The sequence below is a fragment of the Salvelinus fontinalis genome, chromosome 12, assembly GCF_029448725.1.
Source record: "Salvelinus fontinalis isolate EN_2023a chromosome 12, ASM2944872v1, whole genome shotgun sequence".
In the NCBI taxonomy this organism is placed as follows: Eukaryota; Metazoa; Chordata; class Actinopteri; order Salmoniformes; family Salmonidae; genus Salvelinus; species Salvelinus fontinalis.
Genome location: NC_074676.1, coordinates 57,569,672 through 57,583,082, shown reverse-complemented (window position 1 = coordinate 57,583,082; position 13,411 = coordinate 57,569,672). Strand labels below are relative to the sequence as shown.

At 43.1% G+C, this 13,411-nt stretch overlaps 1 protein-coding gene across 2 annotated transcripts in view; it reads left to right on the top strand.

Moving 5' to 3' along the window:
• The first annotated feature begins 2,236 nt into the window (after positions 1–2,236).
• The window catches only part of LOC129867630 (solute carrier organic anion transporter family member 2A1-like), a 75,795-nt gene continuing 64,620 nt past the window's right edge, over positions 2,237–13,411 (top strand). Inside the window, exon 1 of one of the 2 annotated variants that reach the window (XM_055941153.1) lies at positions 2,237–2,467. In XM_055941153.1, the coding sequence (XP_055797128.1) occupies positions 2,411–2,467 (57 nt within the window). In that variant the 5' untranslated portion in view covers positions 2,237–2,410. The remainder of the gene's footprint in view (positions 2,468–13,411) is intronic. The other variant, XM_055941152.1, reaches the window with a different exon arrangement.

Here is a 13,411-nt window from a genome sequence, read left to right as displayed (position 1 = left end):
AGTCGTGTGGAAGGCAGCAGACCAGCGAGTCGTGTGGAAGGCAGCAGACCAGCGAGTCGTGCGGAAGGCAGCAGACCAGCGAGTCGTGCGGACGGCAGCAGACCAGCGAGTCGTGCGGAAGGCAGCAGACCAGCGAGTCGTGCGGAATGCAGCAGACCAGCGAGTCGTGCGGAAGGCAGCAGACCAGCGAGTCGTGTGGAAGGCAGCAGACCAGCGAGTCGTGCGGAAGGCAGCAGACCAGCGAGTCGTGCGGAAGGCAGCAGACCAGCGAGTCGTGCGGAAGGCAGCAGACCAGCGAGTCGTGCGGAAGGCAGCAGACCAGCGAGTCGTGCGGACAGCAGCAGACCAGCGAGTCGTGCGGAAGGCAGCAGACCAGCGAGTCGTGCGGAAGGCAGCAGACCAGCGAGTCGTGCGGACAGCAGCAGACCAGCGAGTCGTGCGGAAGGCAGCAGACCAGCGAGTCGTGCGGACAGCAGCAGACCAGCGAGTCGTGCGGAAGGCAGCAGACCAGCGAGTCGTGCGGAAGGCAACAGACCAGCGAGTCGTGCGGAAGGCAGCAGACCAGCGAGTCGTGCGGACAGCAGCAGACCAGCGAGTCGTGCGGAAGGCAGCAGACCAGCGAGTCGTGCGGAAGGCAGCAGACCAGCGAGTCGTGCGGACAGCAGCAGACCAGCGAGTCGTGCGGAAGGCAGCAGACCAGCGAGTCGTGTGGAAGGCAGCAGACCAGCGAGTCGTGCGGACGGCAGCAGACCAGCGAGTCGTGCGGACAGCAGCAGACCAGCGAGTCGTGCGGAAGGCAGCAGACCAGCGAGTCGTGCGGAAGGCAGCAGACCAGCGAGTCGTGCGGAAGGCAGCAGACCAGCGAGTCGTGCGGACAGCAGCAGACCAGCGAGTCGTGCGGAAGGCAGCAGACCAGCGAGTCGTGCGGAAGGCAGCAGACCAGCGAGTCGTGCGGACGGCAGCAGACCAGCGAGTCGTGCGGACGGCAGCAGACCAGCGAACATAATGTTACCGGATTCCTGTTTTGAATTCTTTATCAATTGGGACCGTGTAGAAGAGCCTTCTCACGCCTAGCAATGATCCCTTATTGATGTCACTAATTTGACTTGTTAAATCCACTTCAATCAGTGTAAATGAAGAGGAGGAGACGGGTTAAAGAAGGATTTTTAAGCCTTGAGACAATTCTTTAACCCGTCTCCTCCCCTTAATCTACACTGACTGAAGTGGATTTAACAGGTAACATCAATCAGGGATCATAGCTTTCACCTGGATTCACCTGGTCAGTCTGTGCGATGGAAAGAGCAGGTGTTCCTAATGTTTTGTACACTCGGTCTATAACAACAGTAACAAAAGCTCAATCGAGGTCAAAGTAACGCCTCATTTGATGTTGAATAGTTTCTAACCTGTCAGAGTACGTCGACAAACTAGAAATATTTTACGTTGTTGTTGATTTATTGTCGTCTGTTTTCCCGCCCTTTTCTTCCTGGCTTCACCTTTGTAACGGTTCCCACTGTGTGTTGCTGCAAAGCCTTTAACTGGCTTTGTTGGAATAATGACACATTTTGTTTTCAAACAGTGATTTGTAAGGCTTGTGTGTGATTTATCAGAAGAACACCGATTACCATTGGGAACCACCTGTTGGATGTTTGTCGAGGGAGGGAAGGGGGTGTGTGTGTGTGTGTGGGTCTGTCTCACTTTCAAAAGGGATTTTGGGGGCAGTACGGTTGACCAATAACTTAGCTAATTGGTCAATCTCATTGATGACACGAAGGTCAACATGTAACAGATTGGTTATTTATGTCTCTCAGCCTAGACCCAGACTTTTCACCTTTGCATCATATCTATAAAGATATTTTTAAATTATGGCTATAAGAAAAAACTTGTCAAACTTTTTGAAATGCTGAACTGTTAAAGAAACTTTTGTTGGATGGTCAATTTAAAACGTTTTAAACTGAACAATACTTTTATATTGAAAAATAATTTACATACAGGAAATTCGATTTCAACATTGACTACATTTGTGTCGAACTACACTTGTTTATTAGATGTTTGTTTAAACAATTACATAATTCGTTTTTTTTTTACCCGTTGAGTAAAAACAATCACTGTGCAGCGTGCGTAAAAATAGGTCATGTGTGCCAAATACGGTCTTTCATCATTGCGCTCAAAACATTGTGCGCGTGGAGTTGTGGGCTGAACCCGGCCTCATTACATCACTGTGAGCCATAAAAGCTCATAGAGACTCACCAGAGTAGAACACTGTGGGACATAGAAAGAGCTATTACCCCCTCTGACTCCAACACGGAGAGACTCACTCATTTCCCCCCACTCTCAACAGCTGAGTTCTACTAGACTGGACTGGACTCTCTCTCTCTCTCTTCTCTGGATACCTTTTATTCTTCACAAAAAAATGGAGATTTCTGTCAAGGATATGAAGAAACCAAGATCAGTGTTCAGCAATATAAAGGTATGTTTTTATTATTCATTCATGTATTAGGGATATTCATACTATAGTATGATTAGGATGTAACATTTTTGGGGGTTGTTGTTGACTTGAAGAGAGAAATGTACCTAAACAAACTTATTCAAAAATGTCTTTAAAAGATTTTCCCAGTTCGCACCTCTGATTTGAATTGTAATGGCAACCTTTTAAAATCTTTTTAATAAGCAATTTTCTAAAATCTTTTAATAGCAACATTTGGTCCATGCTGTCACACTCAGGTACCGATGTTGAGCCAGGAAGTATTTACAATTAACTTCCGTAGTTGGGACGTGTTTTTTTTACTATAGAAATTACATAATTAGGCAATAAGACACCTCTGGGATTTGTGGGATATGGCCGAGGTACTATGGCTAATGGCTCTTCTTCTGCACGATGCAACGCGGAGTGCCTGGATACAGCCCACAGCCGTGGTATATTGGTCATATACCACCAATGCCAGAGGTTCCTTATCACTGTTATGAACTGGTTACAAAAAGTAATTAGAACAGCAAATAGTCCATTTAAAAAAAAAATCATACCCATGGTATACGGTCTGATATACCACGGCTTTCAGCCAATCAGGGCTCAAACCACCCAGGTTTATAATGGTATTTGATGTATTTTCTTGCTTGATCATGTGATATGCGATTATCCTTGAAGTAGAAGCCAGGTTTGTGTGTCGACCATTTACACCGATGATGGCTTGAGTCTAACGTTTTCTTTTGTTGATTTGGTTTGTTTACATACTTTTTGTCCTCAAGCCACAGTGGTGTAGAAAGTACCCAATTGTCATACTTGAGTAAAAGTAAAGATACCTGAATAGAAAATGACTCAAGTAAAAGTGAAAGTCACCCAGTGAAATACTACTTGAGTAAAAGTGTAAAAGTATTTGGTCTTTAATATACGTAACTACAATGGTGTAAAGTACTTAATTAAAACATAATTTAAAGTATTACGTAAGTAGTTTTTTTGGGGGGGGGTATCTGTACTTTACTATTTATATTTTTTGACTACTTTTACTTCACTACATTCCTAAAGAAAATGATTCCATACATTTTCCCCTGACACCCAAAAGTACTAGTTAAAATTTGAATTCTTAGCAGGACAGGAAAATGGTCCAATTCACACACTTATCAAGAGAACGTCCCTGGTCATCCCTACTGCATCTGATCTGGCGGACTCACTAAACAGAAGTGCTTCCTTGCTATCTGTAAGTGATGTCTGAGTGTTGGAGTGTTCCCCTGGCTATCTGTAAATGATGTCTGAGTGTTGGAGTGTTCCCCTGGCTATCTGTAAATGATGTCTGAGTGTTGGAGTGTTCCCCTGGCTATCTGTAATGATGTCTGAGTGTTGGAGTGTGCCCCTGGCTATCTGTAATGATGTCTGAGTGTTGGAGTGTTCCCCTGGCTATCTGTAATGATGTTGGAGTGTGCCCCTGGCTATCTGTAAATAATGTCTGAGTGTTGGAGTGTGCCCCTGGCTATCTGTAAATAATGTCTGAGTGTTGGAGTGTTCCCCTGGCTATCTGTAATGATGTCTGAGTGTTGGAGTGTTCCCCTGGCTATCTGCAAATGATGTCTGAGTGTTGGAGTGTTCCCCTGGCTATCTGTAATGATGTCTGAGTGTTGCAGTGTTCCCCTGGCTATCTGTAAATTAGGTCTGAGTGTTGGAGTGTTCCCCTGAATGTCTGTAAATTATGTTAGAGTGTTCCCCTGGCTGTCTGTAAGTACGTCTGAGTGTTGGAGTGTTCCCCTGGATGTCTGTAAGTACGTCTGAGTGTTGGAGTGTTCCCCTGGATGTCTGTAAGTACGTCTGAGTGTTGGAGTGTTCCCCTGGATGTCTGTAAGTACGTCTGAGTGTCGGAGTGTTCCCCTGGATGTCTGTAAGTACGTCTGAGTGTCGGAGTATTCCCCTGGATGTCTGTAAGTACGTCTGAGTGTTGGAGTGTTCCCCTGGCTGTCTGTAAGTACGTCTGAGTGTTGGAGTGTTCCCCTAGCTGTCTGTAAGTTATGTCTGAATGTTGGAGTGTTCCCCTGGCTGTCTGTAAGTACGTCTGAGTGTTGGAGTGTTCCCCTGGATGTCTGTAAGTACGCCTGAGTGTTGGAGTATTCCCCTGGATGTCTGTAAGTTATGTCTGAATGTTGGAGTGTTCCCCTGGATGTCTGTAAATGATGTCTGAGTGTTGGAGTGTTCCCCTGGCTATCTGTAATGATGTCTGAGTGTTGGAGTGTTCCCCTGGCTGTCTGTAAGTACTTCTGAGTGTTGGAGTGTTCCCCTGGCTATCTGTAAATGATGTCTGAGTGTTGGAGTGTTCCCCTGGCTATCTGTAAATGATGTCTGAGTGTTGGAGTGTTCCCCTGGCTATCTGTAATGATGTCTGAGTGTTGGAGTGTGCCCCTGGCTATCTGTAATGATGTTGGAGTGTTCCCCTGGCTATCTGTAATGATGTCTGAGTGTTGGAGTGTGCCCCTGGCTATCTGTAAATAATGTCTGAGTGTTGGAGTGTTCCCCTGGCTATCTGTAATGATGTCTGAGTGTTGCAGTGTTCCCCTGGCTATCTGTAAATTAGGTCTGAGTGTTGGAGTGTTCCCCTGAATGTCTGTAAATTATGTTGGAGTGTTCCCCTGGCTGTCTGTAAGTACGTCTGAGTGTTGGAGTGTTCCCCTGGATGTCTGTAAGTACGTCTGAGTGTTGGAGTGTTCCCCTGGATGTCTGTAAGTACGTCTGAGTGTCGGAGTATTCCCCTGGCTGTCTGTAAGTACGTCTGAGTGTTGGAGTGTTCCCCTGGCTGTCTGTAAGTACGTCTGAGTGTTGCAGTGTTCCCCTGGCTATCAATTTTGTTGATAAATAAGGGACTTGTATGATTTATAAAAGTAAAAGTACAAATAATTTCACATTCCTTATAACACCTCTTAAGGATCTCCCAGTTTACAGATCGGTGTCCCACCCACGGGACGGTTGATTTAACGTAGGCTAATGCAATTAGCATGAGATTGTAAGTAACATGAACATTTCCCAGGACATAGGCATATCTGATATGGGCAGAAAGCTTAAATTCTTGTTAATCTAACTGCACTGTCCAATTTACAGTAGCTATTACAGTGAAAGAATAGCATGCTTTTGTTTGAGGAGAGTGCACAGTTTTGAATTTAAAGTTATTAATATACCAAATAGGCACATTTGGGCAGTCTTGATTTTTTTTTAAAAATTGAACGGAAATGCAATGATTCATTGGATCAGTCTAAAACTTTGCACATACACTGATGCCATCTAGTGGCCAAACTCTAAATTGCACCTGGGCTGGAATAATACATTATGGTCTTTCTCTTGCGTTTTAAAGATGGTATACAAAAAAAACATTTTGTTTTCTTTGTATTATATTTTACCAGATCTAATGTTATATTCTCCTACATTCCCTTCACATTTCCACAAACGTCAAAGTGTTTCCTTTCAAATGCTACCAAGAAAATGCATATCCTTGCTTCAGGGCCTGAGCTACAGGCAGTTTGGGTATGTCATTTTAGACACACAAAAAAAATGAGAAAATGGTGGATACTTAAGAGGATTTAAGGACAATTGTATAGGTCACATGATCAAGCAAGAAAATGCATAAAATAGCTATAATTTCTATGTTAAAAAAAACAGGTCATAACTAGATGAGTAAAATACTAATGATGTAATCTAGATTTATGTTGGCTGGTGTTACACCTACTCACAGGGAACACTGGCTGAATCAACGTTGTTTCAACGTCAATAAAATGACGTTGAACCAACTTGGAACAGACGCTGAATTGACGTGCCCAGTGGAGTGATCGTTCAGAATATTACTTCAGTAACCTGGCAACAACTATTCCTGGAATCTCTCTCTCTTCTCTCTGGTCTATTTGACGTACATATGGTTAATTACCAATCCCCAGACTGGAAGGTGTGTGTGTGTGAGTGCTCTTGTGTTTGTCAAACTATGTTTGTGGGTATCTATGATCTACAACGCGCGTGTGTGTGTGTGTGTGTGTGTGTGTGTGTGTGTGTGTGTGTGTGTGTGTGTGTGTGTGTGTGTGTGTGTGTGTGTGTGTGTGTGTGTGTGTGTGTGTGTGTGTGTGTGTGTGTGTGTGTGTGTGTGGTCGCTATCTGTGACCACTAAATGGTGTTAATGACGGATGTCCCAACATCTGCTCTGACATAACAATGTGGCCCAAAAAGCATCCCAATCCTTGCATAATAGGCCGTCATTGTAAAATATGACATTGTTCTTAACTGACTTGCCTAGTTAAATAAAGATATATATAATATAACGCACTACTTTTGACTAGGGTTCATGTCCCAAATGGAACCCTATTCCCTACAAAGTGCACTTCGTTTGATACAGAGCCCTAGTCAAAAGTAGTGTACTATATAGGAAATAGGGTGCCATTTGTGTCGTAGGTTGTCACAATGAGGTGATCTATGATTTTACTACCTCATTTTTTTTTGGTGCGTAATAACATGAATATCCAAATATTATGGACTAGGCTCGCTAGGCTATTGGCTCTATAACTTGTTGAACATTCCAATCCCTTCCATCTGATGAAAATATATCAAACATGGAATGCGTAACAGGTGGAATGTCTTTTTGCTACACCTTTTTAATAAAGCCCATCATAGATATGTTGTTTTTCTGAGCCAGACACTTTCACTGAACGTCTGAATTCATTAAGAGTTTCCCGATGTAGCTAGTCACTGAAAAAGTAAATGAATGAATTGAGGGTTCTCCTTTTTGTATTTCCAGAGTAACTTGCATAAATTCAGTTAGTCATACTGAAACGAAGTATTGCCAAACCTGCAGCGGACTGTAGTAAGACTGATTTCATAGAAAGAGAGAACAAAGAAATGGCTCTGTGACTCATTGAGTCTGCAATATTAACAAATACACTGAGTGTACAACACATTCGGAATGCCTCTTTCCACGACATAGACTGATCAGGTGAACGTTATGCTCCGTTATTGATGTCACCTGTTAAATCCACTTCAAATCAGTGTAGATGAAGAGGAGGAGACGTGGTTAAAGAAGGATTTTTTAATCCGTGAGACATGGATTGTGTATGTGTACCATTCAGAGGGTGAATGGGGAAAGACAAAATATTTCAGTGCCTTTGAACGGGGAATGGTAGTTGGTGCCAGGCGCACCGGTTTGTGTGTCAAGAACTGCAACAGCTGCAAGGGTTTTTACGCTCAAACCGTTTCTCGTGTGTATCAAGAATGGTTCCACCACCCGAACGACATCCAGCCAGCAGCAGGCCAGTGGACGAAAACGTGTCATTGATGAAAGAGGACAAAGGAGGCTGACAAATTGTGCAGAGCAACAGACAGGCTACAATTGGCTACAACTGTGACAGTCCAGTGCAAATTGGTGCTCAAACAATGCACAAGTCGTCCGACCCTTGACGCAAATTGGGTGTGATAGCCAACGACCTTAGATTTCTGCTTCTTTCAGGGGAAAAAAAACAAGAAGAAACTACAGTCGCAGTGGGCTAAGGACTAAAAAACACTTGGACAATGGAGAATTGTTAAAACATTGCCTTGGTCTGATGAGTCCCAGTTTCACACTTTTACGAGGACTATAGGCTCTGGAGAAAACCAGTACATAGCATCCATCCTACCACGTGTCAACATTTGCAGGCTGGTGGTGTGATGCGTTTTACATCGGGGCCCCTTGAGAAAAAGTGGAACAATGTTTGAATGTAATTCAAAAAGTAAATAAAGCATAAATAAGTTGAATGTCTGAGGCTATATTAACAACACCACAGATATATTTCTATCTAATTATAATGTATCATCAGAGCTGTTCTCTAGAGCCAGCATTGGCAGCTTACAGTACAACCTGTCATGGTGTACGTGTTGTTACAACGTAAACTGACCCTCTGATGCTTGTGTCTGATATATGATACAAAGAGGAGTTGGTAGGGAGAAGGAATGTCAGACTCTGTCCAACACAGGAACACGTGAACTCAGGAACACGTGAACTCAGGAACACGTGAACTCAGGAACTCGGGAACACGGGAACTCAGGAACACGTGAACTCAGGAACTCAGAAACACGGGAACTCAGGAACACAGGAACTCGGGAACTCGGGAACACGGAAACTCAGGCACTCAGGAACACGGGAACTCAGGAACACAGGAACACGGGAACTCAGGAACACGGGAACTCGGGAACACGGGAACTCGGGAACTCGGGAACACGGGAACTCAGGCACACAGGAACTCAGGAACACGGGAACTCGGGAACACGGGAACTCAGGAACACGGGAACTCAGGCACACGGGAACTCAGGAACACGGGAACTCAGGAACACGGGAACTCGGGAACACGGGAACTCAGGAACACGGGAACTCAGGAACACGGGAACTCGGGAACACGGGAACTCAGGAACACGGGAACTCAGGCACACAGGAACTCAGGAACACAGGAACTCAGGAACACGGGAACTCGGGAACACGGGAACTCAGGAACACGGGAACTCAGGAACACGGGAACTCGGGAACTCCAAATCCACTGTGAGCCTGAGTTTCTTTCAGGGTTCTCACAGGGAACAGGGTAGGACTGCGGTAGGTCTCTTCAGATACAGATTAGTTCTGTGGATTGGCCGTTATTGCAAATCCTAAACCCTATGGTACATGTTATGACAACACACACACACACACACACACACACACACACACACACACACACACACACACACACACACACACACACCCCAGGTGGTCCAACTCAAACCCCAGGTGCTTACTGCAGGAATGTGGTGTGTGTGTGTGTGTGTGTGTGTGTGTGTGTGTGTGTGTGTGTGTGTGTGTGTGTGTGTGTGTGTGTGTGTGTGTCGTCTAAGAGGAATCGTAGCGGATGAAGAGGAAAACGTCTCTGATTACTGTGTGTGTGCTGGCAGCAACGGGACCCTTCCATGTCTTAGAGAACGCTTCATCGAAAGCCATAAAATGAGGACATGTGAAACAAACACTGAGACATCATTTACTACCATCATGTAACGACTTCCTCGTAAACAGCGATGGGGTATGAGCCACACAACTGGCTTATGGTCGGGGGGCGTTTGTAAACCGAAAATCTGTTTTTTTTATCAGACTATTTCCCTGTTTTTTTACTACTTTTCAAAAATGTTTTCTTCATGCTGAACACGGCCCTCTTCTCAGAAGCTCAGGGTTAATATACAGTATGTCAGCTTTAAAAAAAAACGTTTTCACAGAAGCTGGGAGGCAAAGATATTAAACCATCTGAGACATTAATCTTTATGGGGAAGGGAGTTTTTGTGTGTGTGTGTGTGTGTGTGTGTGTGTGAGTGTGTGTGTGTGTGTGTGTGTGTGTGTGTGTGTGTGTGTGTTTTAGAAACCCCACAATGTTTATTATGTAGAAATATGTTTAATGGTCAAACTGTCAGAACACCTGCACTCTCTATGTGATGACAACTAGTTTTTACTAAAACAAACATGACAAGGGAGGAATGTTCATTCATCATACAAAAAAAAAAAGAATTCACGCAAAGACAAATTAGTGCAACATCTTGTGACCTTGGCCTCTCTGAGAAAATACAACATTTGGCTACCTTTACTCAAGGACTAGGGCGGGGATTATCAACAGGATCCCACGGAACATAATTACAAATCATTTGTAGATGGCAAATTGACCGCAAGAAACCTAAAACAGATACACTGTTAGACTAAAATATAATAATTTCAAAACCTTTTTTACGATCACGTAATATAATGCATGGAAATACTTGGGAACAGATTTCTTACATTAAAAATCACGTGGAGCTGATTTTCTGGTGTTTTTACATTCTTCTATTGTCCAACAATGAAAAGTTTATTATTATTATTATTATTTTTTGCTCAGAATACTTGGGGGGTGAAATATAAGCAACTGCAGACTGCCAGTTGAGGAACCTTGGAGACGGGCTTTCAAAAGAGTTGGTCTGATGGGACCCGGTGATGTCATCGAAATATAATGCTTGGATATGTTGATTTCTGTTTTGTGTTTTAAGTTTTCCTGTCGCCTTCTCCGGAGTTAGCAGATTTATATAATGAGATTTTGCTTGAGGAAAATAGACAACTACAGACAAAAGTCCCGCTGGTGATGTCATGACATACAGTTGAAGTCGGAAGTTTACATACTTAGGTTGGAGTCATTAAAACTCGTTTTTCAACCACTCCACAAATTGCTTGTTAACAAACTATAGTTTTGGTAAGTCGGTTAGGACATCTACTTTGTGCATGACACAAGTCATTTTTCCAACAATTGTTTAGAGACAGATTATTTCACTTATAATTCAATGTATCACAATTCCAGTGGGTCAGAAGTTTACATACACTAAGTTGACTGTGCCTTTAAACAGCTTGGAAAATTTCAGAAAATGATGTCATGGCTTTAGAAGCTTCTGATAGGCTAATTGACATCATTTGAGGCAATTGGAGGTGTACCTGTGGATGTATTTCAAGGCCTACCTTCAAACTCAGTGCCTCTTTGCTTGACATCATGGGAAAATCTAAAGAAATCAGCAAAGACCTCAGAAAAAAAATTGTAGACCTCCACAAGTCTGGTTCATCCTTGGGAGCAATTTCCAAACGCCTGAAGGTACCACATTCATCTGTACAAACAATAGTACGCAGTATAAACACCATGGGACCACGCAGCCGTCATACCACTCAGGAAGGAGATGTGTTCTGTCTCCTAGAGATGAACGTACTTTGATGCGAAAAGTGCAAATCAATCCCAGAACAACAGCAAAGGAACTTGTGAAGATGCTGGAGGAAACGGGTACAAAAGTATCTATATCCACAGTAAAACGAGTCCTATATCGACATAACCTGAAAGGCCGCTCAGCAAGGAAGAAGCCACTGCTCCAAAACCGCCATAATGAAGCCAGACTAAGGTTTGCAACTGCACATGGGGACAAAGATCGTACATTTTGGAGAAATGTCCTCTGGTCTGATGAAACAAAAATATAACTATTTGGACATAATGACCATCGTTATGTTTGGAGGAAAAAGGGGGAGGCTTGCAAGCCGAAGAACACCATCCCAACCGTGAAGCACGGGGGTGGCAGCATCATGTTGTGGGGGTGCTTTGCTGTCAGAAATTGTGAAAAACTGAGTTTAAATGTACACACACACACACACACACACACACACACACACACACACACACACACACACACACACACACACACACACACACACACACACACACACACACACACACACACACACACACACACACACACACACACACACACACACACACACACACACACACACACACACACACACACACACACACACACCCTCTTCCTCACTTTTTCACCATGATATTTTGTTGAGTTTGTTCAAGTGTAAATAGAACCTACAATATAGATTTCCCCCTAAATAGACATGAAGTAAATATTTGTCTGGAGATTTCCCGTTTCCGGTAGAAATAGTTTGAAATTGCTGACGTGTAATTCACTCATATTTGTACATATGATAAACATATGAAATATAACATATGATGTCCTTTCTATTCGACAAAAGTTGGGGAATAAGGCTGGAAATTATTTGAAATAATTGTTTAAAGCTGAAATATGTCACTTTTTGGACGACCAGTCCGAATTCACGTAGAAATTTGTGTTATAGATCTGTCATTCTCATTGAAAGCAAGTCTAAGAATATCTGTATATCTGTTCTATGTTCTCTATTTCTATGCTTCTCCATAAGTTTCGTTTTTGAATCTTTTATGTTAGATTTTGTACACCAGCTTCAAAACAGTTCAAAATAAATCAAATATTTTAGGCTATTGACAATATATTGTATTTCACAGCGGTTTAGAGGGTACAATGATTCTCTACACTATGCATTGCTTTGTTTTGTCACAATAAACTGAAATTAGGCAAAATATTTACATTTTTTCAACCAGGAAATAGCAGAGTGATTCCTGGCTATTGCAACTTTTTAAATTTAGTAACAGTCAAATTATAAAATGCCTAACTATAAGATGTTTTCCTTCCTTATTACTGTAAAACAGATACGAACATACTTATTTACACAATTGGCACCATTTCATACAACTGATGACAGAGCATGCCCTGCGTCCTCCGAGACACCATTCAAATGCCTGCAGCACATTAGAGACGCTGCTGCCCTACAGACGCAAACTTGAAATCATTGGCCACTTTAATAACGGAACACTCGTCACTTTAACAATGTTTACATTTTGCAATTCTCGTCTCATATGTATATACTGTATTGTACAGTCGTGGCCAAACGTTTTGAATGACACAAATATACATTTTCTCAAAGTCTGCTGCCTCAGTGTCTTTAGATATTTTTGTCAGATGTTACTACGGAATACTGAAGTATAATTACAAGCACTTCATAAGTGTCAAAGGCTTTTATTGACAAATACATGAAGTTGATGCAAAGAGTCAATATTTGCAGTGTTGACCCTTCTTTTTCAAGACCTCTGCAATCCGCCCTGGCATGCTGCCAATTAACTTCTGGGCCACATCCTGACTGATGGCAGCCCATTCTTACATAATCAATGCTTGGAGTTTGTCAGAATTTGTGGGGTTTTGTTTGTGCACCCGCCTCTTGAGGATTGACCACAAGTTCTCAATGGGATTACGGTCTGGGGAGTTTCCTGTACCCCGAGCCACTTAGTTATCACTTTTGCCTTATGGCAAGGAGCTCCATCATGCTGGAAAAAGCATTGTTCGTCAACAAACTGTTCCTGGATGGTTGAGAGAAGTTGCTCTCGGAGGATGCGTTGGTACCATTCTTTATTCATGGCTGTGTTCTTAGGCAAAATTGTGAGTGAGCCCACTCCCTTGGCTGAGACGCAACCCCACACATGAATGGTCTCAGAATGCTTTACTGTTGGCATGACACAGGACTGATGGTAGCGCTCACCA